General features: G+C 39.3%; 1 protein-coding gene across 1 annotated transcript in view; it reads right to left on the bottom strand.

Annotated features, from left to right (window-relative positions):
* The window catches only part of LOC149834635 (trafficking protein particle complex II-specific subunit 130 homolog), a 44370-nt gene extending 18005 nt beyond the window's left edge, over positions 1-26365 (bottom strand). Inside the window, exons 1-8 of the mRNA XM_090011508.1 lie at positions 26086-26365; positions 25774-26003; positions 24878-25059; positions 24572-24755; positions 15086-15176; positions 13734-13897; positions 12634-12723; positions 12361-12522 (exon numbers count right to left, since the gene is read on the bottom strand). Coding sequence (XP_089867634.1) covers positions 12361-12522; positions 12634-12723; positions 13734-13897; positions 15086-15176; positions 24572-24755; positions 24878-25059; positions 25774-26003; positions 26086-26149 — 1167 coding nt within the window. The 5' untranslated portion in view covers positions 26150-26365. The remainder of the gene's footprint in view (positions 1-12360; positions 12523-12633; positions 12724-13733; positions 13898-15085; positions 15177-24571; positions 24756-24877; positions 25060-25773; positions 26004-26085) is intronic.
* Positions 26366-26739: the final 374 nt, after the last annotated feature.

Here is a 26739-nt window from a genome sequence, read left to right as displayed (position 1 = left end):
AAGATCGGCAAAATATTCCCTAATGGTCATTTCACCTTGAGTAAGAGAGAGAGCCTTCTTTTGAAGATAATACTTATGAAATAGATCCCTCGATGTATACATTTTCTCAAGGTAATGCCAAGCTTCCGATGCCTTTTTGAACTTAATAATGTTGGCATTAATCTTAGTTTCAACGGATGAAAAGAACCAAGAAAGAATCTTGAAATTCTTCATTTCCCATTCATCGTGCTTCTTACAATACTCTTCAAGAGCTTTAACCCTTTCTTCTCCTTCAAGAATCTTGATTTCACTTCCGTTTACCACAGTTATTTTGGGTTCCGGTTCCAGAATTGTGCCTTGTACATAACCCCATAGCCCATTTCCTTTTATGTGAGCCTCCATGTTTCCGGCCCAAATATGATAGTTGGACCCATTTAATTTGAAGCCAAGAGTAAAATGAGACTCTTTTTCGCCCATTATAAAGTAAAGAGAAAGAGAGAAATGGCGTACCAACACAATATTTCAAATGCTAGCTTGCGCAAGATTCTTCTAAAATATTTGAAAAGCAAGATCCACCACTCCAATCTCCAAAGATCCGAAGGCACACTTTTCGAGGCACTTGAAAAGAAGAGAATCCCACAATCCTCTATCACCAACCAAGCTCTGATACCATGTGAAATTGTCTATGAAGAGATAATACGCATACAAGCATAAATACTTTATAAAAGAAGTGCACGAAGACACTCTCACAACACTTGAACAAAATACGCAAAAAGCGTAAAAGTAACAAACATGCAATAATGCATGTATTTCATAAAAAAGAGCAAATGCTTGAGTCTCTCGAGCTTAAAGAATTACAAGGGGGAACACCCCTATTTATACAAAGCAAAAGGGTGCAAAGGGGGGGCTCCCAAAGGAGTCGTTGGGGAGCCCCAACGACTCTATTGAGGGACCCCCAATACACCTTTATGAAATACAAAAAATGAAAAAAAAATAAAGAAATACAAAATACAAAAATAAATTACAACATATTCCCAAATGGAATATGCGCAAGATTACAAGAATACCCTTTTCGGGTAAGAAAATAAAATATGTATAAATATATATATTTATATATGTAGAGATACATATACATATAATATATTATATGTATATGTATCTCTAAATATATAAGTATATATATTTATACTTACAACAAGGTTTTGGAGATACATTTTAACAATAGCATAGTCCAAACAAATATATCTAAGGTGGAGTTGGACAAGGTTTCACAAAGGAGTGTTTAAGATGGAATTTAATTAGTGAACATAATAGAATATTACTTAGTTAATATAGTACAACATGGATGAGTTGTGGAGCAACTAACAAAAGAAGTTGCAGACCAATCAGTTGTGTGGTCAATGATTAACCTGCCAACAACAGTTTGCATGTCCTTCATTTGACAAAAATCTTTTTATGGTTACACATCTTTGTCTTTAGGAAATTCCTAAAAAGGAAAAAATCATAATTTGAATAACTAGTGATGCAGCGAGGATCGGAGTTCTGATGCTATTTAACTTATTTATTGAAAGGAACAAATTACAATGAAGAATAATGAAGAAAATAGGGAATGCAAGTAATGGCTGCAGAAGAACAAATGCTGGCAGCAAAACAGAAAACAGAAACAATAAAATAAAAGAGCAAATCTTTAAAACTTCTCTAACTGCATGCAACCCTAGGGCTGGGCACTTAATAGGCTATGCACAGGGTCTAAATCTCGGATCCGGAACCCGGGACCGAGACCTGATGCTTTCAACTCTTGTTGGGGCTGTTGACGTGAGCTGCACAGTTTTCATTCTTCGTTCGCCTGGCGTAAGTGCGTCGGGGCACGTCCCTGCATTGTGGTGTCGGACTCGCGATCGGATCCATCACCTGGGTCCGATAGTCCATCCCATTGGAGCCGGGTTCCCTGGTCGTGTCTGGGTTATGCGGTATGGATCCGGGTCGGTCCTGCTCTGCATCATTCTCCCCTGGTTGGGAAGAAGTCGGCTCTAACGACTTGTTGTCACCACAGTAAGCATATAGATCAGATACATTGAAGATAGGCGAAATGTGCCAATCTTTGGGCAGTTTAAGAAGGTAGGCATTCAGACCCAATCGCCAGAGAATCTTGAAGGGGCCATGCTTCGTAGGACTCAACTTACCATAAGTACATATTGAGAAACGCTCAGGACGCAAGTAAACTCACACTAACTGTCCTACTTGAAACTGGCCATCTCGACGACCCTGGTCCACAAAGGCTTTGTAAGCTTCGTAACTTTCAACAAGCTTGGCTCTGACTTGTCTGTGAATATCACACATGTACTTAACGACATCAAATGCGTCTGGGGCTGGGTATTGATGACTAAACACAGGTGTTAGATCTACTACATGGGTTGGTGAACGACCAATAAACCACTTTAAAATGAGACTTGCCCGTAGACCTGTTGATGGAACTATTGTAGGCGAACTCGGCTTGCGGTAAGACTAGATCCCAAGTTTTGACATTCTCCCCAATTAGACTCCTGAGTAGGTTTCCTACGGTGCGGTTTACGACTTCGGTTTGGCCATTGGTCTGCGGGTGGTATGCACTGCTGAACTGGAGCTTGGTTTTCAATAATGCCTATAATGATTTCCAAAAATGACTCATGAAGCGAGTCTCACGATCTGAGGTGATCGTGTGAGGCAATCCATGAAAGCGGGCCACGTCCTTGAAGTAGTAAGAGGCTATTAACGAGGCGTCAATGGTTCGCTTACACGGGACAAAGATATCCATTTTGGAAAATCGGTCAACCACAACTAAGATGGAATCAAAACGACGTGAGGTTCTGGGAAGACCCACAATAAAATTCATAGAAACGTGTTTCTAAGGCTTCTCAGGGATGGGCAAAGGAGCGTACAAACCACTATTCTGACGTCGACCCTTCGACACTTGACATGCTCGACAACTCTGGACAAACTTGACAACATCTTTGCGCATTTTGGGCCAAAAGTAACGTTCATCTATCAGAGCGAACGTCTTATCATGTCCAAAATGCCCAGCTAGTCCCCCTTTATGTAACTCGGAAATCAATTGTAGCCTAAGAGAGAATTCCGAGACACATAACTTATTACCTCGAAAGAGGTAACCGTTATGTATAACGAACCGTAGGTCTGTTGTGTTGGGAGAGGAGAGGCACCCTTCCCAGACCTGCTGAAAATCAGGATCCGTTGGGTACAACTCCTTGCATTGCTCAAACCCAATGAACTGCACGGACATAGTCATTAAAAGACTATTTTTCCTGCTAAATGCGTCAACTACCTTGTTCAGAGTACCTGATTGATGGCGAATCGTAAAAGTGTACTCTTGTAAAAAATTGACCCACTTGGCATGTCTAGCACTCAACTTATTTTGGCTATTTAAATACTTCAATGCCTCATGATTCATGTACAAGACTAACTCTTTATAAATGAGATAATGCCTCAAGTAACGAAGGGTTTGCACAACGACATAGAACTCCACATCATAAGTGGAGTACTGGCACCTCGCCTGAGTCATCTTTTCACTAAAAAAAGCAATGGGCATGCGGTTCCGACTCAAGACGGCACCAATTCCCATTTTAGAGGTGTCACACTCAACCTCAAAGACTGTGCTAAAATCAGGAAGGGCTAGGACGGAGGCACTAGTCATTTTCTCTTTGATGAGCGTGAAAGCTTTGCCCGCGGCCGAAGTCCAATGGAAACTAATACCCTTTAGGCATTCCGTGACAGGGGCCATGAGGGTGCTAAAGTTTTTCATGAAACGACGATAGAAAGTGGCTACCCCGCGGAAACTACGGATCTCTCCTATAGTCCTTGGGGTAGGCCATTCTACAATCGCACGGACTTTAGCAGGATCCACTTTCACTCCATCAGACGACATAATAAAACCCAAAAATACAACACTTGACGTCATAAACTCACACTTGGCATTTACATACAACTTCTCCTTAAGATCTCGAGGACTTGACGCAAATGATTCAAATGATCAGACAATGAAGAACTATAGACCAAGATATCATCAAAATATACTACAACGAACTTCCCTATACACGGACGCAACACCTGGGTCATCATGTTCATGAAAGTACTCAGGGCATTCGATAACCCAAAAGGTATGACTAACCACTCATACAACCAATCATGAGTCTTGAATGTCGTTTTTCACTCATCCCCCTCTCGGATACGGATTTGGTGGCACCCACTTTTTAAATCGATTTTGGAGAAAATGGAGGCCCGAACCAACATATCAAACATGTCATCTAACCGGGGAATGGGGAAACGGTACTTGACAGTGATGTGATTGATCGCTCTACTGTCGACACACATGCGCATGGATCCATCTTTCTTAGGAGTGAGAAGGGCGGGCACTGCGCAAGGACTCGCACTTTCACGAATGAAACCCTTTTGCAGTAACTCTTGAACCTGTCTCAACAGCTCGACATGCTCAGATGGATTCATGCGATACGCGGGAAGGTTAGGTAGACTCGACCCCGGGACCAAATCGATGGCATGCTGCACCACCCTCATGGAAGGTAGGCCATCGGGAAGGTCGTCTGACATAATATCGTGAAACTCCTCGACAAGGGGTGCGATGTCCGCGGGAACGGGTAACAATATACTCATAGACGGTTTGGCCACCAGGGCATAACAATAACCATTCTCCCTACAATGACTCAAGAAAGTTCGGTATGATAGGCCTGCGAGCCAGAGAACTTGCTCAGGCTTATCCACAGTGGGAAAATCGGTCTTCTTGATAGGGAGAAGGATTACTTTATGACCCTTAAAAATTAATGAGTACGTGTTCCTACGACCATCGTTAATGGTCTTGCGATCAAACTGCCAAGGATGTCCCAACATAATATGGCACACACTCATAGGTGCTACATCACACCACACCTCATCGTGGTAATGCTCTCCCATAGAGAACCGAACTAGACAACGTTGGGTAATGGGGACCTCATTCCCTCTTTTGAACCACACCATCTTGTATGGTTGGGACAACTTTTTCGTTTTCAGATTCAGGGTGAACACGACACTCTCGGAAACCATGTTCTCACATGCCCCAATGTCAATGATAACATCGCACACATGCCCCTCATAGTTGCATCGGGTTGTAAAAATGTTGTTCCGCAACCATTTTGTAGGAGCCGACTCGCGGAGTGCAGTCAAAACATGACGAATGGACAATAAATTCTCCACGTTACCATCGAACTCTACGACTTCCCTCTTATTCTCTCCCTCAATCTCACTATCAGATGTTGACTCAACAATACTCTCGATGAAATAGGCATTTTTGTTCACGGTGGTGCACTTGGATGTTATGTGTCCTAACTCTTGACACCTAAAACAACGGATGGTAGGCTCACTAGGCTTGGCCTTGGATCTGGTATGGTATGCTGGTCCGGACTGGTCAGACTTGCTAGGGTCGACTCTTGGGGTGGACTTTGAGTCTTCCTTCATAGGGGAGCTTGCTCCCTTAGTTGGAAAACTCGACTTGGGTCGACTGGGCTGATCACTATAGGTGGCCCCTATGTCACAGGGATTCGGCTAGGAGGGTGCCACACCCGCGTCGACGCCACTCGACGCGGGTGCGGGTGCTGCACCGGGTGCGGTCAACCCGATCCTGGGTGCGTTGACCGCACCCAGGATCATTAAGGTCCATTTTTTTAAAAAAAAAAATTGCCCAAATGGGCTTCTCGAAATTTTTTTTTCAAAAAATTATGCTGAATCAGCTGCTGACAGCTGCAAAATAAAAAAAACCCTTATTCCCCGACCCCCTTTATATATATATATATATATATATATATATTACATTTTTGCCCCTGCCGCACCCCCGCACCCGGGTTTTTTGGAAGTGCCGAATCCCCGCACCCGCACCCGCGCCCGCACCCGCACCCGCACCCATGTGACATAGGGTGACCCGATATTACTGCCTCCTTTTCAACTTTTCCTCCACATTCATGGCATAACTGCTAGCCTCATCCAATGACTCGACTGTGACACAACTGAAGTTATCAGAAATAGTAGAACAGAGACCAGAAATATACCTCATGACCTGTTGGCAGGCGGTCTCCTTGATCTACACTCGCAGGGATAGACGATGGAACTCAGCAGTGTATTCCGCCACGGTACAGGTACCTTGACGCAGGGTCAGGTACTCCTTGTAGGCTCTCTCGGTGTGGTCTGAAGGCACAAACTTGGACTGCATCAATCTCTTCATCTCCTCCTATGTCTGCATGCGCTCCTATCCTTGTTGTTCCTTCGACCTTTGCAGCTGAACCCACCATGTCTGCGCTAGGCCCCTCAACCGAGTGGACGCTAGAGAGACACGACGATGCTCAGCTACAGTGTGGTAGTCGAAGAAAAACTGCACAGCATAGGACCAGTCGAAGAACTGCTCTGCGTCAAATCGTCCCGCGAACTATGGAAGGTCCAACTTCACCTCGTAGGTAGAGGGATGCTTTGGCATTCTCTGTTGGCGAGGGTCCACTATTCTTGGAGGGTACTCGTTCCAGAAGGCATCATCATCCATCAGGGCATTGTCATCTTCATCACGGTACCGCTCGCCTGGGGGTTAATGCTGACGCATGCCAGTGACATGTGGTCGACGCTCAGGTTGCACCGGTCCCTGCTAAATCTGCATAGCCGCTGTTTGAAACTACCTCGGTCTGGCCCGTCCTTGGGTGGGAGTCGTCTGGTGCCGACGTTGAGGCGCCGATATGATAGGTGGTAGGACTGGTCGGTGAACTGTGTCTGGGTTGGTGGGAATGGGGTAGTATGGATTTGGGTTATGGTGAAAGTAGTGGGTTGGATATGCGATAGGGTCCTGAATCGGGGAGGGGATAATGGGTTGGGTCATGTTTGGGGTTTGGTATGGGTATTAGGTCTGGTTTGTGTAGTACTGGGATGACTCACCCGATTGGATCTGGATCGGGTCAAAACCTAAGCTATTTGTCGGACCCAGAATGGGGAGGGTAGGATCATGGATCGAGTTGTGGTGTGAGACGATCTGGTTAGAACTCGATCCATAACTGGATGAGTCTGGTTTTGACCCGACTCAAATTCAAATTGGAGCTCCGTTCGGGTCCGATATAGGTTTGGGTTGGCAGGGGATCTGAATTGGGGTTCAAAAGTAATAGGTTGGATCTGGTTCGGGGCAACCCGCGAACCAGACCCAACTGAGTAGGTCAGGTAATGGGGTTCGAAGCTCGGACCCGCTCCCTGGGACCCAAAGGATGGTCCCCGGGATCCGGGTCTGGGGCCCGATAGAACCGGCTCCTGGCCGGACCCTATCGGGTTCGGTCCGACCCACAAGGGTCCACACCCCCCTGCTAGCTGGTGGGCTGCAACTGACCCACCATACACACGCAGCGGGAGGGTTGTTAGGTCAGCCCCGGCCCGGGCTGACGCAGTCACGCCTGCCGCCTGGCCCATCGTCATGGTCGGGCCCTGCAGGCCAGGTCTGGGCAGCAACCCCTGTGCTATGGGTCAATGCCAGGCCTGCGCACCCAGGCCGACGTTGGAAGGTTATACAACGACCCCCGAGTTCAACTGGAGGGCACTGACCGCCTGAGTTGCAGTCGTCACCGAGGCAGGATTCAGAAACGGTACCAGTTGCGAGGCATTTGTGCGACCAATTTCCATGCGCAGACCCATCCTGACGCCCTCTCCGTGCACAACCGACGGATGGAAGGTCAGAAGGCCTGGGTTGATTGCTGCGACCTTTGCTGGACCATCTCCCATTGTCGCTCATGTTTTTGGCATTGACGTCGCGTACGGCTCCACCGGTGACTCAAGGACGACGATCCGACCTTCGATCCCATCCAGGCGTTTTGACATGCCGACTACGTCCTTGCTTACACGTAGCAGATTTTCTTAGATCTTCGTCATCATATCGATCATCCGCATCATGGGGTCTTCATTGACGGTACCCGATTCCTCACGCTCCTTCCCGTTAGTAGGATCGTCCCTCGCTTCCTACGCCATGCCGTCAACCAAGGAGGAGAGGCTGGGCTCTGATACCACTTTGATGCAACGAGGATCAGAGTTCTTATGCTATTTAACTTATTTATTGAAAGGAATGAATTACAATGAAAACTCCGCCTGTGTAGTTATACACTGCCGGTCCCAAGCCCGGATAAAGGAGGAGGGTTACGGTAGGCCTGTGACAGCCAGCATAAAAACTTTGTCATATCCTATGAAAATGAACCAATATGAGAATTTCGTTGGGGCGTTCCCTACTGAGCGACGCGTTGTACTCTCTAGGCCCGGAGGCAGTGATAAATGTGCAAGGGTTGCTAGGTCGTCGCCCAGAAGCGACGCGTCACACCGGCGCCCAGGTGTGGTGTCAAATAGGCAAGGATTCCCTCACTTTGTTGGACGGGTGGGGGTAAAGAAGTTAGTCCAAGACCATAAAATTAGGTTAGCCACTTGGAACATAGGGTCTTTAAATGGTAAGTTGGTAGAGTTAGTAGATGTTATGTGTAGGAGAAAGATTGATATTTTATGTCTTCAAGAGACCAAATGGGTAGGTGAGAAAGCTAAAGTGATAGAACCTTGGAGATATAAGATTTGGTATACAGGAATAAATAGGAATAGGAATGGAGTAGGGATTGTTATGAGTCGTCAGTTTATAGATAATGTAGTTGAGGTCCGTAGGAAGGGTGATAGAATTTTACTTATTAAATTAGTATTAGGTACGGATATTATTAATATTATTAGTGTTTATGCACCTCAAGTAGGTTTAGATGATTCCATTAAGCATCAATTTTGGGAAGATTTAGATGGAGTAGTACAAGAGACATCTTATGGAGAAAAGCTTTTCATCGGCGGTGACCTTAATGGACATGTAGGCATTAGTAGGGATGGATTTGAGAATATCCATGGAGGCTATGGTATAGGAGAAAGAAATGAAAGTGGAGAAAGGATTTTAGATTTTTGTTTGTCCTATGATATGATCTTAGCAAACACCTGGTTTAGGAAGAGGGAGTCTCACCTAGTAACATTTAAAAGTGGGGTTAATACGAGTCAGATAGATTTTTTCCTACTTAGAAAGAGAGATAGGGGTTGTTGCATCGATTGTAAGGTTATACCAGGAGAAAGTGTAGCTACACAACATAGAGTCTTAATTTTAGATCTTAGAATTAGACAATGCCGCAAAAGGGATAGACATAGGATAGATCCTAGAATTAAGTGGTGGGCACTGAAAGGAGCTAAACAAGGAATGTTTGTAGAGCAGGTAGTTAAGGAAGTTGATTGGTGTCTCGAGGAGGATTCAGAATCAATGTGGAATAAGATAGCGGGTGGTATGAGAAAAGTAGCTAAGGAGGTATTGGGTGAGTCTAAAGGCGGTGCACCACTAGGTAAGGATACATCATGGTGGAATGAGGATGTCAAATTAGCTATTAAGGTTAAAAGAGAGTGTTATAGAAATCTAAGTAAGAGTCGTGATAATGAGAATTTGGAGAAGTATATGATAGCAAAGAAGGAAGCTAAAAAAGTTGTTCGAAACGCGAGGGCTAAGGTATATAAGGAGGTTTATGACAAGTTGGATACCAAAGAAGGCGAGAAGGATATTTATAGGCTTGCAAAGATGAGAGATAGGAAATCGAAGGATTTGGGTATGGTTAGATGTATCAAAGATGAAACGCAAAGGGTTTTAGTCAAAGATGAGGAGATTAAGGAGAGATGGAAAGATTATTTTGATAAGCTATTTAATGATAGTCATGCTCAAGATCTTAGAGACTTCTCCATTCCTTTTCATGAGATAAATCGTGACTTCATGCGCAAGATTCAGAAGAAAGAAATTGCAGAGGCTTTGAAGAAAATGAAATCAAGAAGGGCAGTTGGCCCAGATGGTATACCTATCGAGGCTTGGAAATGCTTGGGAGAGAAAGGTTTAGAATGGTTGACAAATCTTTTTAACTTGATTTGGCGAACAAATAAGATGCCTAATGAGTGGAGGAAGAGTACTTTGGTGCCTTTATATAAGAATAAGGGTGATATACAAGATTGCACAAACTATCGTGGTATAAAACTCATGAGTCATACTATGAAACTTTGGGAGAGGGTGATTGAGTCTAGGTTGAGGAAGGTTGTCATGATATCGGAGAATCAATTTGGTTTTATGCCTGGAAGATCAACTATGGAAGCTATACATCTTCTTAGACAACTTATTGAAAGATATAGAGAGAGGAACACAGATTTGCATATGGTTTTTATTGATTTAGAGAAGGCATACGATAGAGTACCTAGGGACGTTCTCTGGTGGACAATGATGAAGAAAGGTGTTTCTCTCAAGTACATTAGTATAATTAAAGATATGTATGAAGGAGTAGTAACCAATGTCCGCACTTGTGGAGGGGTGACAACCAATTTTCCGATAACGGTTGGGTTACATCAAGGATCTGCTTTAAGCCTTTTCCTATTTGCGATAGTGATGGATGAGCTTACGAGATCAATTCAAGAAAATGTACCGTGGTGTATGTTGTTTGCTGATGATATTGTTTTGATTGATGAGTCTAGAGCTGGGGTTAATGCTAAGTTAGAATTATGGAGACAGACATTGGAAGCTAGAGGTTTTAAGTTGAGTAAGAGTAAGACTGAATATATGGAATGTCGGTTTAGTAAGCAACGAAGTAGTGATGGGAGTGTAGTGAAGCTTGGTGAGCAAGATATACCGGTGAATGATTATTTCAAATATTTGTGATCCATCATTCAAAAGTATGGAGAAATTGATGGAGATGTAAATCATAGGATAAAGGTTGGGTGGATGAAATGGAAAAGTGCTACTGGAGTGTTGTGCGATCGTAGAATGCCATTGCGGTTGAAGGGAAAGTTTTATAGGACGACTATTAGACCCGCTTTACTATATGGTACGGAATGTTGGGTTGCCAAGAGACATCATATTCAAAAAATGAGTGTAGCTGAGATGCGGATGCTTAGATGGATGTGTGGAAATACAATAAAAGATAAGATTCGGAACGAAGAGATACGTAAGAAGGTAGGTGTTGCACCCATTGAAAATAAGATGCGAGAGAATCGTTTACGGTGGTTTGGACATATTCGGCGAAGGCCTAATGATGCTCCAGTTAGAAGGTTGGAGAAATGGGAAAATATATTAGTTAAAAGAGGTCGGGGTAGGCCTAGGAAGACTTGGATGGAGATGATAGGAAAGGATATGAATGCTTTGAACCTCACCGAGGACATGGCGTTGGATAGAAATGATTGGAGGAAAAGGATTCATGTGGAAGACCCAAAATGAATTTCTTTTTTGGTTCATATCGCTGACCCCAATTGTTTTGGGATGAAGGCGTAGTTGTTGTTGTTGTAATGAATTACAATGAAGAATAATGAAGAAAATAGGAAATGCAAGTAATGGCTGCAGAAGAACAAATGCTGGCAGCAAAACAGAAAACAAAAACAATAAAATAAAAGAGCAAATCTTCAAAACTTCTCTAACTGCACGCAACCCTAGGGCTGGGCACTTAATAGGCTGCGCACAGGGTCTAAATCTCGGATCCGAAACCCGGGACCGAGACCCGATGCTTTCAGCTCTTGTTGGGGCTGTTGACGTGGGCTGCACAGTTTTCATTCTTTGTTCGCCTGGCGTAAGTGCGCCGAGGCACATCCCTGCATCGTGGTGCCGGACTCGCGATCGGATTCATCACCTGGGTCCGATCGCCCATCCCATTGGAGCCGGGTTCCCTGGCCGTGCCTGGGTCATGCGGTATGGATCCGGGTCGGTCCTGCTCTGCATCAATTAGCATATATTTGTTTCTAACACTGCTTGTTTCCTTAAATAATTATCATCCACAGGAGAGTCCAGCACTGTAAACATACTTATTGATCTCAAACTATCTGAAGACTAATTAAACATATACAAGACTACTATGTTTTTTAACAGAAGACAAGAACATCCTTTCATAACTACATTCTGGATAAGTATCATTACCACACATACTCTGTATCTCAGTCATTCTCTACTGGAAAAAATGCTATAGTGGTGGTTGCATACCTACCTGGAAGCACTGGATTCCTTAACCAACAAAGAAAATTTAAAAAATGAACATATCACATTAAGACACCAACAATATCGGTTAAAATATAATTATATAAAATATTGAAATTGTTCAAAAATGATACAAATCACATAAATAACATGATATTAGTTTTCTCTCATCACAATTTTATCCATTCAAAATTAAGTTAACTTCCTGCCCCTAGTGCCCCACGAAATAAAACAACTAGCCTTGAGACAGCATTAAAACTTGTGCAACTTCTAAGGCTAACAACTATAATACTGCCTGCCTTACATCCTCCATGGTACAACAATATTTATACCTTGACCCGGCTGAGTGAATAAAGATCACCTTGAACACGATAGAATTCTTTTTCAACATCAGGTGCGACAAGTCCACCATTATAACGTGGTGCAGTCTCATTAATCAAAGCAAGGCAGGAAGTTATAACCCATGCTTCTCTCAAACAGAAGGGCAAGTTATTCTACATGGGAATACAACCAACAAATGAAAAAGAGTGCGTTAAAGTTGTGTACCAATGATTAACCAGGAAACAAAGAATTGCAAAATGGTAGAAAGAAGATACATTACATACTTCATGTAGTGATAATGCCTTTGAAAAACTAATTATAAATGAATAACCCCTTGATGCAACCTCAACTGGGCGATTTAAGTTGAATAAAAGCTGCATTCATCAAAGAAAAAGAGTCAAATACAAGGAAACAAGAACATCTATTACCTAAATACACCATACTAAGACAATTTTGGTTAAATATAAGAAAACCAAACCACCTTTCTTTGTTTTTAATTCCTCTGTTAAGAGGGCGGTTAGATAGGCTCGTATTGATAAAAGCAATAAGGAAACAATAAACACAAAATATGATTTTGTAAAATCACTTTATGAACATTGTCACCGTATAATGTTTGGATGATAACTTTCATTTCTCAAGTTTTATTACCATCACCCGCTATGGAATGGCTAAACCTTTAGGTGCCTGGCTTATCACATGGAAAATGGAAAAAGGAAAGCAGAAAACTGTAAAGCATATACACAGACACCAATATCAGTATCAGCAATTCCCAAATGAGGCAAATTCTTGAAAGATATTAATTTTCATCTTAAGAAAATCCCATAAATTTCCAGCGATTTTGCAAAAAAGAAAATAAATTAAAGATAAACAATTTCCAACAACACTAAAAAGTAGAAGAGAAAATATAAAAGGAACTGATAAAATGTTATTTTAAACAAAAAGGTTTTATGAATTGGAAATATCATGATATCTTGGTGATAACACAGGTACATTGAAGAAATTTGATTTTTTAATATAAGGACCACCCTTTCTATATCATTCAATCAAAATCTCATGATAATATCTTGAAATTTTAAAGATGGGAGATTTTACAACTACAGAATATACATCAAGAGGATGTACTAGGTAATCCAGGCTATGCAAATAGTAAAGTAAACCATAAAGCTCCACAAGATTTGTGCTTTAGAAAAGATGGTAATAAAAAAAATTAATATCTTTTTTTAATTATGTAACTAACAAAAAGGAGCACAATTAGGTTTCAATGTTTAAAACAAACAGTAATAGATCCAAAATTTCTGATATGTAAGTTAAAAAAATAAAATCTACAACAAGCAGTGATATTGTTACAAACTTTTGCGACAGTAAGGTAGACAAGTATCCCCACCTTCGACTGACAAGCAAAAAGATATTGCCGAAATTCAAACTCCCTGAATGTATCATCCAATACAATCTCTGATAAGGGCTTGCAACTCCGCTTCAAGATTGTTGCCTGATCATCACTTTTGTCCAGACCACCAAAATCCTTTTGCTTAACATTGGAAGTATTTACTGCACTTACCAAAAGATAACCTAATTAGACACAATATTGCATGAAACATAAAAGGTATCTCTAATTGAAATTCTTTTAAATTGAATCATAATTAAACTTAAAAACAGCATTAGTGCCACGTTATTCCCTGCCATACGTGGTAATAGGTATTCCTATCACACATATATATCAAAATTATTTATGTGATCATTTTACAACAATATTTGATGTATAGGATATTAAACATTTTGATGACACTTTGTTTTAAAAAAATTAATTTTATGAGTTTTAATTAACATATATAAATAGTTAAGTGACATAATTGCAAAAAGAAAATGACATGCAAAACTAACAAGATACATTTTTGTTCTCATATTAGCACTCAGGTCTGGGGCATGTGCAACAAGGGGAAGAACATCGTACAATTAAGCAAATCTGAATTTACATAGCCCAACATGCTAGCTGCAGCATGGTTCCTAGCACAGAAGAATCTGGAGGAGAATAGTTAAAGTGGTGTCGCAGAAGATTTGTACCACAGTGCTGTTAAGATAAATGTATCTCTGTGTTGTATTTACTGAGGTATACTTATTGGTGCTTCCTTTGCATTTGTAACTCTTTGTATTCTTTTTTATATTTTAGGTATATCCTTGATATACCTATTAGGTATTTAGTTTTTAGATTAAGTATACTCAATGTATACTTGTAGGGGTAGAATAGGAATTTTTATTTATATTTTTGTTTTTTAGTCGTCTCTTTTTCTCCCTCACTCTCTTATATAAAGATAGTGCGTGTGTAGGTTTAGGTGAGAGAGTGATGGGTAGATTAAGTGTGTGTATGAGTGTGTTTGTAGTAAGGATAACATGTAATTTTTGTGTATATTTTTATTAATAAAATTATTAATTTTTTACTTCTAGGGTCTTTCTCTTGTCTATGATATGTTTGTTGTTTATATCCAAAGGCATTATGTTAAGGCATTTGGATTTCATTTGTCTAATAGAATTTAGTGTTATTTTTATATTCTCTGTACCTTGGATTTCGTGCCTTTTCATGACAAGTGCATGCCAAGAATTAGATAATAATGTATAATAATTTATGGTTAGAAAAGACACAATAGCACCAAGACGGGTAAATAAGGACCAAGGAGAATGAAATGCTTCAATGAAAAGGTGAAAGAAGACAAGACCACAAGAAGAAAAGACTACACAAACCTGTCTCTAGGTAGCAAAGTTCTAATTCATCGTATTCACGCAATGAATCTTCATGGAGATGAGCCATCTCAAACATGAAAGCTAAGCTCTCCTGTAAATCATTAAAAAAAAGAATAAAATTCCAAATACAGATGCACACAAACACACATACATGAAGTGGGAACAAATACAAGCATAGGAACACAAACAAACATAGACATTAATCTAACATTAATCCCTTGAGTTTAATGTTACCAACGTCCAAACAATTAACTTAATGGTTTTCTGGCATCGGTAAGGACACAACCTTGATGAGGGGACTGACTAGAACATCTCCAAGTTTCATTCTGTTACATAGTGGAAAGTGGCTGAAATTTAGATGGGCATATAACTTAATAAAACTCAGAATCTCAACAATATTATAGACATTTCCTAGTATTGCACAAAATTTTGAAGGGGCGTTCCAATTTGAGTCCCTCGTCAAGATTGATATCTTACAGACACCAGAAAACAAATAAAATTAATCAACTTATATATATATATATATATATATATAGGGGTTAATATTTGTTCCTAATGAAGGTATGCAACCATTGAGCTGGAAATCATAGGTGCAAACTGTATAGACTTGATCCAACCACATAGATGTGTTCAGCAAGATTTGTTTGCTAAGGATAGGGCGTTAAATCATGTTTTTTCAGTGTAAAAATACATTTTTTTAGGTCATGAAGTTTACATATGTATGAATTATGATTTAATATTTTCTACAATCAATTGTACCTACAACCAATTTTACAATAGCTCATTTTTTTCCATTTTGGTAAGTCAAGCTTTATAGATGTGAGCTACATGCTCTTTTCAATAGCAACCAGCTTTTGGATCACTTGAATGCAACCTATGTCCAGGTCTTTCTGACGATGCAAAAACCATTGTAAATGCACAAATTTTTTCCAACTCAGGAGAACATGTTTTTATCAAAAAAATATGACCCAAAGATTGATATCTGTTAAGTGTGCTTAACAATATATGATGTTAGATCAAGCCAAAACTTGCATCATGAGATTTCAACTAGATTGTAGGTATAATACTATAATCAATTATAGCAAATATACATAAATAAAGAGCCCTTTGTGGTGGTACTGTACCGCCACAACTTATGGTGGTACACACTTGATTAGATCTAAGGTCCAAAAGCAAAATCTAACCTTTGGATCATGTTTAATATGTTTTATTTATCATTTCCATGCATTAGAGTTTACTTGAATATGATGTTTTATAACATTTTTAAACCACCCATATTTTCATGATTTGTGAGCCATTGATTTTCACCATTTTAAAAATGAAACTTTATGCCACATTAAACATAATAAAACCTTCTAATATAGTAAATGAATTTCCACAAACATATTTGTACAGTTAGATTTACCAATTGGTGGCTAGATCTATGCAAACAAGAGTATGTACCACCGTATGGTATCACGATATAGAACCACCATACATTTTCTCAGAAATAAACAAATATATTTATTTATATATAGTGTTTTTTGGCTTCGGGTTATGTATATACAAATCGTGATTTTTCAATGTAAAAATATTATTTTTTGGGTCATGAAGTTTTGGTATATTGTGGGCTATTGATTTTTGGAGCCCATGAAAAAAAAAACATGGTTACAAGTCACAAGACATGATTTAAAACATATTTCCTACTAAACAAACCATATGTATATTGTAACGGCCCCAACTCATACTCGTGAAAAAGTGATTTTTTTTTAAACAATTTGCGAAAATAAACCCAGAGACCCTGGAGTCTTACAGTCATAATACATCAACAACCACAAGGGATCTTACGCCACCATTATCCAAACCAAAATAACTTTATTCATCAATCAATAAAGTTTAAGAACGATAAGTAAATAAATGACAAGTAAACCAAAATATAGAGTCACTCTGTCCCAAAGTAAAATGTCAAATAGTCACGTCATTCTCGTAGTTCTCTATAGCAGTCTGTCTAATCACTGGGCATCAGATGCTGTGAAAAACATAAAATATACGGTGCCCGAATCATAGGTTCTGCGTACGGATTCCTCTAACAATTCAAATAGACATGAAAAATATAAATCAAATTCATGCAACATTTTAGACGAAATACAACAACAATTTGACAGTTTCTATAACCATCCATGCATTAGAAAAGAACTACCATGCAACAACAACATATCACAATTAAAAAAATTGGTAAAAATGCATGATATCAATACACATATATGAGTAACTTATTATTTTTTATCAAAGATTTTTTTTGTATATATGTGCCTATTAAATGCATACAATTTTAGTTTCACTTTCTATTAAAACCTGTGGATACTCAAAACGGGCACAATAATTTTTGAGTTTAATTTAGGTCTCCAGTTGTAGCTTAACACACTGTATTTTATGACTGAGTTCCACACTTAGCCCTCAACCGATATCAAGAATCAACACCATTCATCGGAACATTAAAAATCAATATCTAATGTCGGGACACTAAAAAAATCAATATCTACTAATGTCACTTTCTTGGTATACTAATAACATCAGCTGTGTCTAAATATCACCCCCAAGCAAAGTGACAGAATCTTCCTAAAATTATTGCCAGGAGGTGAACCACCTAATTAGGTTCAAGGACACAATCACACACGGAGTTTTAGTATCCTCACGGTTCCCCAAAACCGCCATCTAAGATTTTCACACTGTAGAAAGAACATCTAAGAAGAAACATTAATTACATTGTTTTGTTCATTTTATCTTTTTATCAAAAGACAGGTTCCGTACCCATCATTTGTTTTGCAAATCAACATGCAAAACCCAACAATAATATTCGTTTTGCAAATAGCACAATTCATTTTGCAAATCAACATGTAAAACACAACTCGGGACCTCTACCCATTATAATATTCAATAGTACAATTAATTCTGAAACTCAATAAATATAAATTTGATTTTTGCGATGCATATCACTAAACATAGAACAACACTTGCTCGCAACCCACACGACCGAAAGCAGTTCACTTTTGACCACTGATGCACCTTATACAAAAACTACAATGAGGATGCACATATGAAGTCATTCATCAATCATCATGCTTACAAAAGCACATTCATATAACCATAATGACAATGTACATGTATAACAATTCCACATATGCATATGATTACATAATTGCAAATTATATTTTTATTTTCATGACTCATTTCATGTACAATATGCAAATATGCATTTAATCATGCTAGTGCAACGACAACATAAATTTCATGATTTGCACGCATTTTTTACATGCCTAAGCATGTAACAACCTATGTCACAGGGACTCAACCAACTAGGTGACGCACCCACGTCGACACGATGGAATGCAGGTGTGGGTACGACACCCGGTGCGATCAACCTGACTGTGGATGCGGTCAACGCACCCAGGGTCATTTACGTCCAACTTTTGGACTTTATATATAAATATATTTTTATATTTTTGCCGCACCCTGCACCCGCACCCGCACCCATGTGACATAGGTAACAACCCATTAAATGACATAGGCATGCATAACCAACAATTCATTGTGCCATCTTGGGCAAATTCAGGGTACAACATATAAACCCCAAGTCCAAACCATGCTGCCCGTACACGGGACAACACCGGTAGTCTCATATAAATAGTCCAATGCTCATATGCAAGTGTGCATAACAGTGCATTTATAAGCATGCAAAAGCTCAATAAGAACAGACATGCAATTCTACATAAAACACATGCGCAGGTTTTTATATTCACATGCATAAAAACTAAACTTTTAACATACATAAATCTAGAAATAACATAGGCATTTTATATATGAGAATCTGGACAACTATCTGCATTTGACGTATATAATTCTGAACATAATCATGAGCACTAAATATGTAATCCTAAACATATATGTAATCTCTAAACATATATGTGAATCTGAATATATATAATTGTGGTCATATTCCAAGGCATGTAAGTCTGGACATATATGAACCTGTAAAACTAGACACACATAACATGTGAATCTGGTCAGGAGCATGTACATTTAACAGGGGAAACTTGTGGACATTTAACCAACATATTTATGATTCTTTTGAAATCTGTCCAGTTCATCTTTTTGTATATATATATATATATTTATTTATTTTTCTACTGATTTCAGTCCATATTCTCTTTTTGATGATTCTGCCCAGCCAAGTGACTGCCCAGAAATATTTTTTTTAACCTGTTAGGAATCTGCCCAGCCAAACTGCTGATTGGCTGGGGCTTTAACAACATGCAACACTGCCCAGCCGACCTGCAGTCAGCTGGGACTTTATCAGGAAATCAGTGCCGAGCACACATCAACAAGGTCATATTTCAAGTGAGACCTTTCCTTGAAAAGATTTTAATTTCTTTACAGCGTTCAAAAAGAGACACAGTTCACATAGACCTTGCTATCTATGCCTACAACACGATAGTACCCATCTTTAAATCCTAAAACACATCAACGAAGACATAATGAAAATTGAGAACCTCCAATGATGAACTTGCAAAAGAAGATGCAATTACATTAACATGATGAGCATGCAAAGTAGACTCCTTCCAAACAAGCGGAGACCCCTTTGGTTGCAATAGCAACAGTATAACTTTTCAAATAGTGGCATTCTTCAAATAGCAACAGTGTCTATTGTTAGTACTCTCTAGTTTACATGCATATGCTCACAATTTTGAACTCATAAGAGTTTTGCAAGTATGCATATGCCTCCATAGATGAATGCATGTGGATTTATAACTCTTATCCCTAACCATAGTACCCTTTCACTTGACATTTCCTCGCGTTATTCAGAGGCTTACAATCTTCAACCACATTTTATTTTGCAAATATGAACTAGAATATAAGACAGGTTATGTGTTTACAGTAGAAGCATCTTTCAAGTGGCATAAAATTGATCTTCAACAACTATAAACTTTGAGAGGAACAGGTCAGACAAGAAGAAGATATAACATGCCGATATAAATGGCCACAAAATTTAAAAAACCTTTATGAGAGTCAAGACTAGACAAATCACAGGAAACTTATTTTCTTGAAGACTGACAGATTTTTGACTCACCTCAAGCATGGATTGACAGAACTAAGAATTTATGATTATCTTGTAGAGCATATAATTACACAAATTAAGGATCTTTCTTTGACCATCATAACCAATAGGAACACAAGATTTTGTTCAGCCTATGTCACATGAACAAAGACACTGACTCATTCAGTACAGACACAATACAAACTTTTTTGAAAGATTAGGACACGAGGACACATAATCTTTTTTTTGAAAACTGCCCAGTCGATGCAGTCGGCTGGGTTCAGCAGGGTGTGAATCTGCCCAGTTTTTTTTTTAAAGCCGTTATGAATCTGCCCAGCCGAACTGCATGTCGGCTAGGGCTTTGGCAGAATGTAATACTGCCCAAAATTCTCTTTGACCCTGCCCAGCCGAACCGCAGGTTGGCTGGGCTTAACAGGGCATGAAATGTAATGAAATAAGCAAAAATAAACACAATGTCCTATAATGGACATTCACATGCAAAGAACAAGTCCACAATGGACATACACAAAGGCAACAATGGCTTGCTAACATAAAAATATTATAAAAGCAAGTAAAGGGCTTCTAAAAGCCATACATCTCATAGAGGATTACTCCTCTATTTATAAGAAAAGGAATGAGAGGGAGTGAGAGAAAGGAGTGAGAGACAGGATGCATTGGGAGGCACAACTAGGACTCGTTGGGCCCCCAACGGTCACATTTGTGACCGTTGGGGGCCCAACGATTCTTAGTTGGGACCCCCAATGCTCAATGCATTAAATGTATTTTACATTTAGAAAAAGAAAAATAAAAAATATGAAAAGGGAAAAAGAAAGAAAAAGGAAAAAATATAAAAAGACTAACATGCCCCTATTGGGCAGAATTACAGAACTACCCCTTATCGGGTATGATGATGATATATATATATATATATATATATATATATATATATATATATATATATATATATATATATATATGAGATTACATATATTTTAACAGAAGACTGCCCAGATTTTTCATTCATTTTTTTTTTGACAAGGACTCAGCCCCAGCTGAACCAGTCAGCTGGGACTGAACATTACACTGTTCTGCCCAGCTGACTGGGGCTGTGTACCTCTCAAGACTGCCCAGCCGACACAGTCGGCTAGAGCCATAGATCTGTCCAGCCAAATTAGTCGGCTGGGACCCTTATACAAGTCTTTCAAAACTTTCCAGCCTAATCTGCAGATCGGCTGGACTCAAATACACTCCCCACTTGCCTCGATATACATATATAATTCTGTACATGTACTGAATTTTGTTTTAATCAATTTATTGGTTGTGTAAACTCTTCTTAAACTGAAAACACTGGATGTATGGAAGGCACAGTATATCCAAGAGTATGACAATAAAAAAAAAGTAATGGAACAGAGCTGAGTAATCGTACAATGGCCGCGAATCTATGCATCCAGCAATATATATATATATATATATATATATATATATATATATATAAACCAGCCCAGCCGCACCAGTCGCCTGGGGCCCAAAAAAAATGAGTACAACTGCCCAGCCGACTGTGGGTCGGCTGGCCAGTCAGATTTTTAAGAAATCTGTCCAGCCGATCTATAGTCGGCTGGACTGCCCCAAAGGCCTCACCGTTCCTCAATATATATATATATATATATATATATATATATATATATATATATATATATATATAAAGATGTCTATTTGAATCGCAGCCGCGGTTTGGGCCAGATTCGACCCAAGTCAGGCCTGCTGCCGCATATATATATATATATATATATATATATATATATATATATATATATATATATATATATATATATATATATATATATATATATATATATATATATATATATATATATACATACGCACACACACAAATATGCATGAATCTTAAATAAAGCATGCTTTCATTATGAAATCAGATCCTAAATCTGAAATATACATGAACCACCACGAATATATCGATTTTCCCTAATTTGAACATGGAAAACCGAACCAGATTCATGGTTTCCTTCAAAAAATATCACCTAAATCAGATTTAGGCTCTTTTTCCCTATTCGAATCAAGAGAACGAACTCATACCTTTATCGAAGCTTGAAAATGATGAAAAACAAATTTCGGATATCCGAAGAGGAAGAAGACTTCTTCCTCTTTTCTTCCACACGATTTTAGCTCTCTCTCTCTCTCTTTCCATCCTCTCTTTCTTTCCCTCTTTTCCTTTCTTTCTTTCTTCTTCTTTTTTTGAGTTTATATAGATGCATCTAGGGGGTGACGCTCCCCCCCCCCCCCTTTTCAACACTTTCTAAAGAGGGCTGAAGATTGGACTTCCCATATAGGAGTCCATCTCCAACTCTTCTTTCCAATTTTTTCAAAACTCTTCTTGTTGACTTTTTCAAATTTTTTTTTTCCAACTCTATTAGAGTTCCCTTATTCTCCTAACTTATGCCTTTCTCATAACTATTATGGACTCTTTTAGAGTCCCCACCATTTAACAACTTCTGAAATTCGGAATTAAATAATATTTAATATTATTTATTTATTTATTTATTACTTATTATTAAATAAATATTCAAAAACTTTCAGAGGGTACCTTGTCACTCTGGGAGTCTTTTTAACTTTAAGAATCATTTAATTTAACCCTGTATATTGAATTTAAAGTTTTAATTTTGTTGGATCTGGATTTAGATCTGGATCTAAAATTCTAAATCCATATCCAAAATTCATATGAATGGGATCAGATCCTAATTAGTATGAGTCTTGGAGTGAGTCCAGATCCATATTAAATTGGATCATATGGATTGGATTTGGTCTGATCCAATCCGGACCCAGCCCCATCGAGACGGGCCTTTTTTGAAAAAATGCAATTTTTAGGCAAACCGTAGCCTAAATTCGAAAAAGTAATATACCGTTGAACTCATAATTTCGAGGTGCATCTATCAATATATAATTCGATTTTCACCTCCGCAATTCACCTAAATTTAACTTGAATTTCGCTTGATTTTAAAGGTTGAAAATAAAACTTTTTATCATGTCCTATTTGGCTCGTTTCAGTCTAGTCAATGAGTCTTGGGCCATACCCAGACTCAATTATCAGATCCTAACTTCGAGGGTTCTTCCTATATTTCTACAACACTTAGCCAAATTTCAGAAGTCTCTAAATTTAACTAAGTATAAAAACACGTGATATTACATATAACACATCTATAACTATGTCACATGGGTGCGGGTGCGGGTGCGGGTGCGGGTGCGGGTGCGGGTGCGACACGGGTGCGGCGCAATTTCAAAAATTTTGGACACGGGGACTCGGCTATATATATATTAAAAAAAAAAAAAAAAAAATATATATATATATATATATATATATATATATATATATATATATATATATATATATATATATAAGACTCGGTCAAAGTTGTGCCCATTAGGGGACAGGTGATGAGTTGTGAAGGCATTCTGTACACTTTCTTCATACAGGAATAATTCACTTTTGGGCACTTTCTTCATACACTGTAATAATTCACTTTCTTCATACAGGAAAAAACCACAAAAACTTGAGTTGTGCCCATTCTGTACTTAAAACTTGAAAGTGTACAGGTTTTTTAGTTGTGATGGGTTTTTTTCCTTACAGCTGTAGCCCAGAAAATTTTAAAAAAAAAAATTTCAAATTTTTTTTTTTTCAAAAAATGGACCAAAATGACCCTGGGTGCGTTGACCGCACCAAGGGTCGGGTTGACCGAGTCCGAGCCGCACCCGTGTCCGCACCCGTGTCGGTGCGTGTCGACACGGGTGCGGCGACCTTGGAGCCGAGTCCGTGTGACATAGATCTATAAGGTCCAATCTACAAAAAGTTCAAAAGAATACAAAATGAAGGTGATTTCTACTCTTCATCTTCACAATATCATTAGTACCAAATACTTACACACACATATATATACATACATATATGTATGCATGGTTTAATGTTTGCTAAAATCAATTGTACCTACAACCAATTTTAACATAGCTCATTTTTTGCTTTTTGGTTAAGTCAAGCCTTATAGATGTGATCTACATGCTCTTTTCAATAGGAACCAGCTTTTGGATCACTTGGATGCAACTTGTTTCCACGTGCTTTCGGTGATGCAAAATTAACGATCGTAAATGCACCAACTTTTCCCAACTCAGGAAAACATGTTTTTTTGTCAAAAAAAACATGATCCAAGGACTGAATTTCGCTCAGTGAACGATGTTGAACAGTTTACAATGTTAGATTGAGCCCAAACAACTTGCATCAAGAGATCTCAACTAGATCGTAGGTACAATCAATTGTAGCAAATAATACATACATAATACATACATATATATAATCTCATGATCCAAGCCAAAAGCTTTTAGTGTGGTTAATAAAAGGCTACCTTCAAAATAAAGAAGTTACAAAAATTCCACACAGGCGTGAAGCGATTTTCACTAAGTTTGTGGATCTCATCCTCATAAAACTGAATGCGTCTGTCCAATGTATTTCTAATGGATTCAACTAATTTGGCTTCGAGGTCTGCCCAAGAATCTGTATCACCTCCATGCATATCAAATTTACAGCACCTGGCCATAGAAAAGACAAAGAACATGCATAACGAACAACTCTTGAAGGTCCTAAGTAAAACATAATTATAACAAAAAACAAAATGAAAGACAAATAGACAGTCAGGTTGCATGTATCTCACCTTTCTCTCTTTTTTGAATTATATTCAACTTCAAGTTTGGCATATATTTTCTTCACCATCTTGGTTGCTTGATCATTGCTAGGGTGTGCTTTAGAAACAAATACAATAAACCACTCACGATCATCATTCTGAACAATTAATTTTAGCCGGTTTCTGAGAATATTCTTGAATTCATCAAGATCCTGCACAGAATGAAAACAAACATGAAATTTAAAACAGCAAACGATGGACTATACACCTGCCCACAAATGTAAACATAAAGAAAAAAGGAGAATAAAATAATTGCAAGCTTGAATAGACTAGCAAGCAAGATATTTAGGGTGTGAAATTTGTAAAAACAAAATTAGAACATAAATTCAATCATACATCCAATAACTACGAATTTGCAAACCGACTCCGTGGTTTGAAAGTTTTGCTGTTTTGTAACTTACATACTCGTAATAGAATGATCACAACTAATGCCCAATTGAGTCCAAGCAGCAACGTAACGACTGAAACACTAAAAGGGATACCCATGTTTCTGCGCTAGCTTTTACTACCATCAAAAGAATGATTAGCAATTAAAGTAGACTACCGTCATACCGCGAGATAATCACATATAGTAGACTACAGTCACATCGGGAGAGAATCACATATAGCTAAGCCGATCTTCGCTGACAATTAAGTAGAGATCTAATAATCAGTCCCCAAAAATCCCCTTACAAACATCAACCCTCACTGACTACGTCCACTGACCCCAAATTACAAACAAAAGGACTTTAGAATTCAGTAACCAAAACAGCTCACCGAAGGAAAAGAAGAGTCTCCACGAATGGAAACAATCGAAAGATCAAGCAAGCACATGCGAAACGAGAATCGAACTATAGAGTAGGGTCGAATGCCGAACAGAAACGCACCTCGCAGGTGACGAGAATGATGGTGGCATAGGGCTCGCGGAACCAGAAGAGGTACTGCTCCTGCGGGAAGCGGCTGCGGAGGCGCGAATCGGTCGTGAGTATGTACTCCACGGGCAGCGTGTCCACGAAGACGGCGTTGCGAGTCTTGTTGTTGAGACACGCCTTCTTGAGGGGCAACCGCTCCTCGAAGGCGCCCTTCACCATCGGCCACAGATCGCTCACATCCTCCACTGCAACACCATCGAAACCAACGCCACAATATATCGCATCACAGAGAGAGAGAGAGAGAGAGAGAGAGAGAGAGAGAGGAACCTGCTATAATGAGGCGATCGCATGAGTTCTTGATGGTCTGGAATTGGGCGAGGAAATTGGCCATCGATGGACGGAAGGATCGACTCTGAGATGTCAGATCCGAGAAAGAGGGGTGGGATGGAACCCTACTGGCGGGATCACCCCCATTCTCTGTGATCGGAGCGCCGAAATGCAGTCAGAAAGAGAGAGAGCTCTCCTTGGCTTGGCGCCAGCCGATCTATGTTGGTGTGAGAATCGCGTTTCGCTCTTGGAACACTGAAAATCAAGCCCGCGTTCAACCGTTGCCATGAATAAGCTATCTAGCTCAGCAAGAGATGGTGAACCAAATGAGTCATAATTAGGGGTGTCAACGGGTCTGGTTTACCTTGACCCGACCCGGACCAAACCCTATAGGGTCCGGGTATGGTGATAAATAATAAGATCCGATTAAGACCCAGGTCCGGATCTGAAGGACCGATTAATACATGGATCTGGGTATAGTTTGTGAAATTTTATACCAGACCCCGGCCCGACCCGAGTTCCGATTGAGACCCACAAATTTTCAATGTAAAAATAATAAAAAACATTATTTTACAGTGTATGGTTTGAGCTTGGTTCATGTAGTTCTTATCGAGTCCGGGTATGATTTCTCTTCTAATGGACCCGATTAGTCTA

The sequence above is a fragment of the Nuphar pumila genome, chromosome 6, assembly GCF_984573655.1.
Source record: "Nuphar pumila chromosome 6, dmNupPumi1.hap1.1, whole genome shotgun sequence".
In the NCBI taxonomy this organism is placed as follows: Eukaryota; Viridiplantae; Streptophyta; class Magnoliopsida; order Nymphaeales; family Nymphaeaceae; genus Nuphar; species Nuphar pumila.
This window is presented reverse-complemented; position numbering and strand designations above follow the sequence as displayed.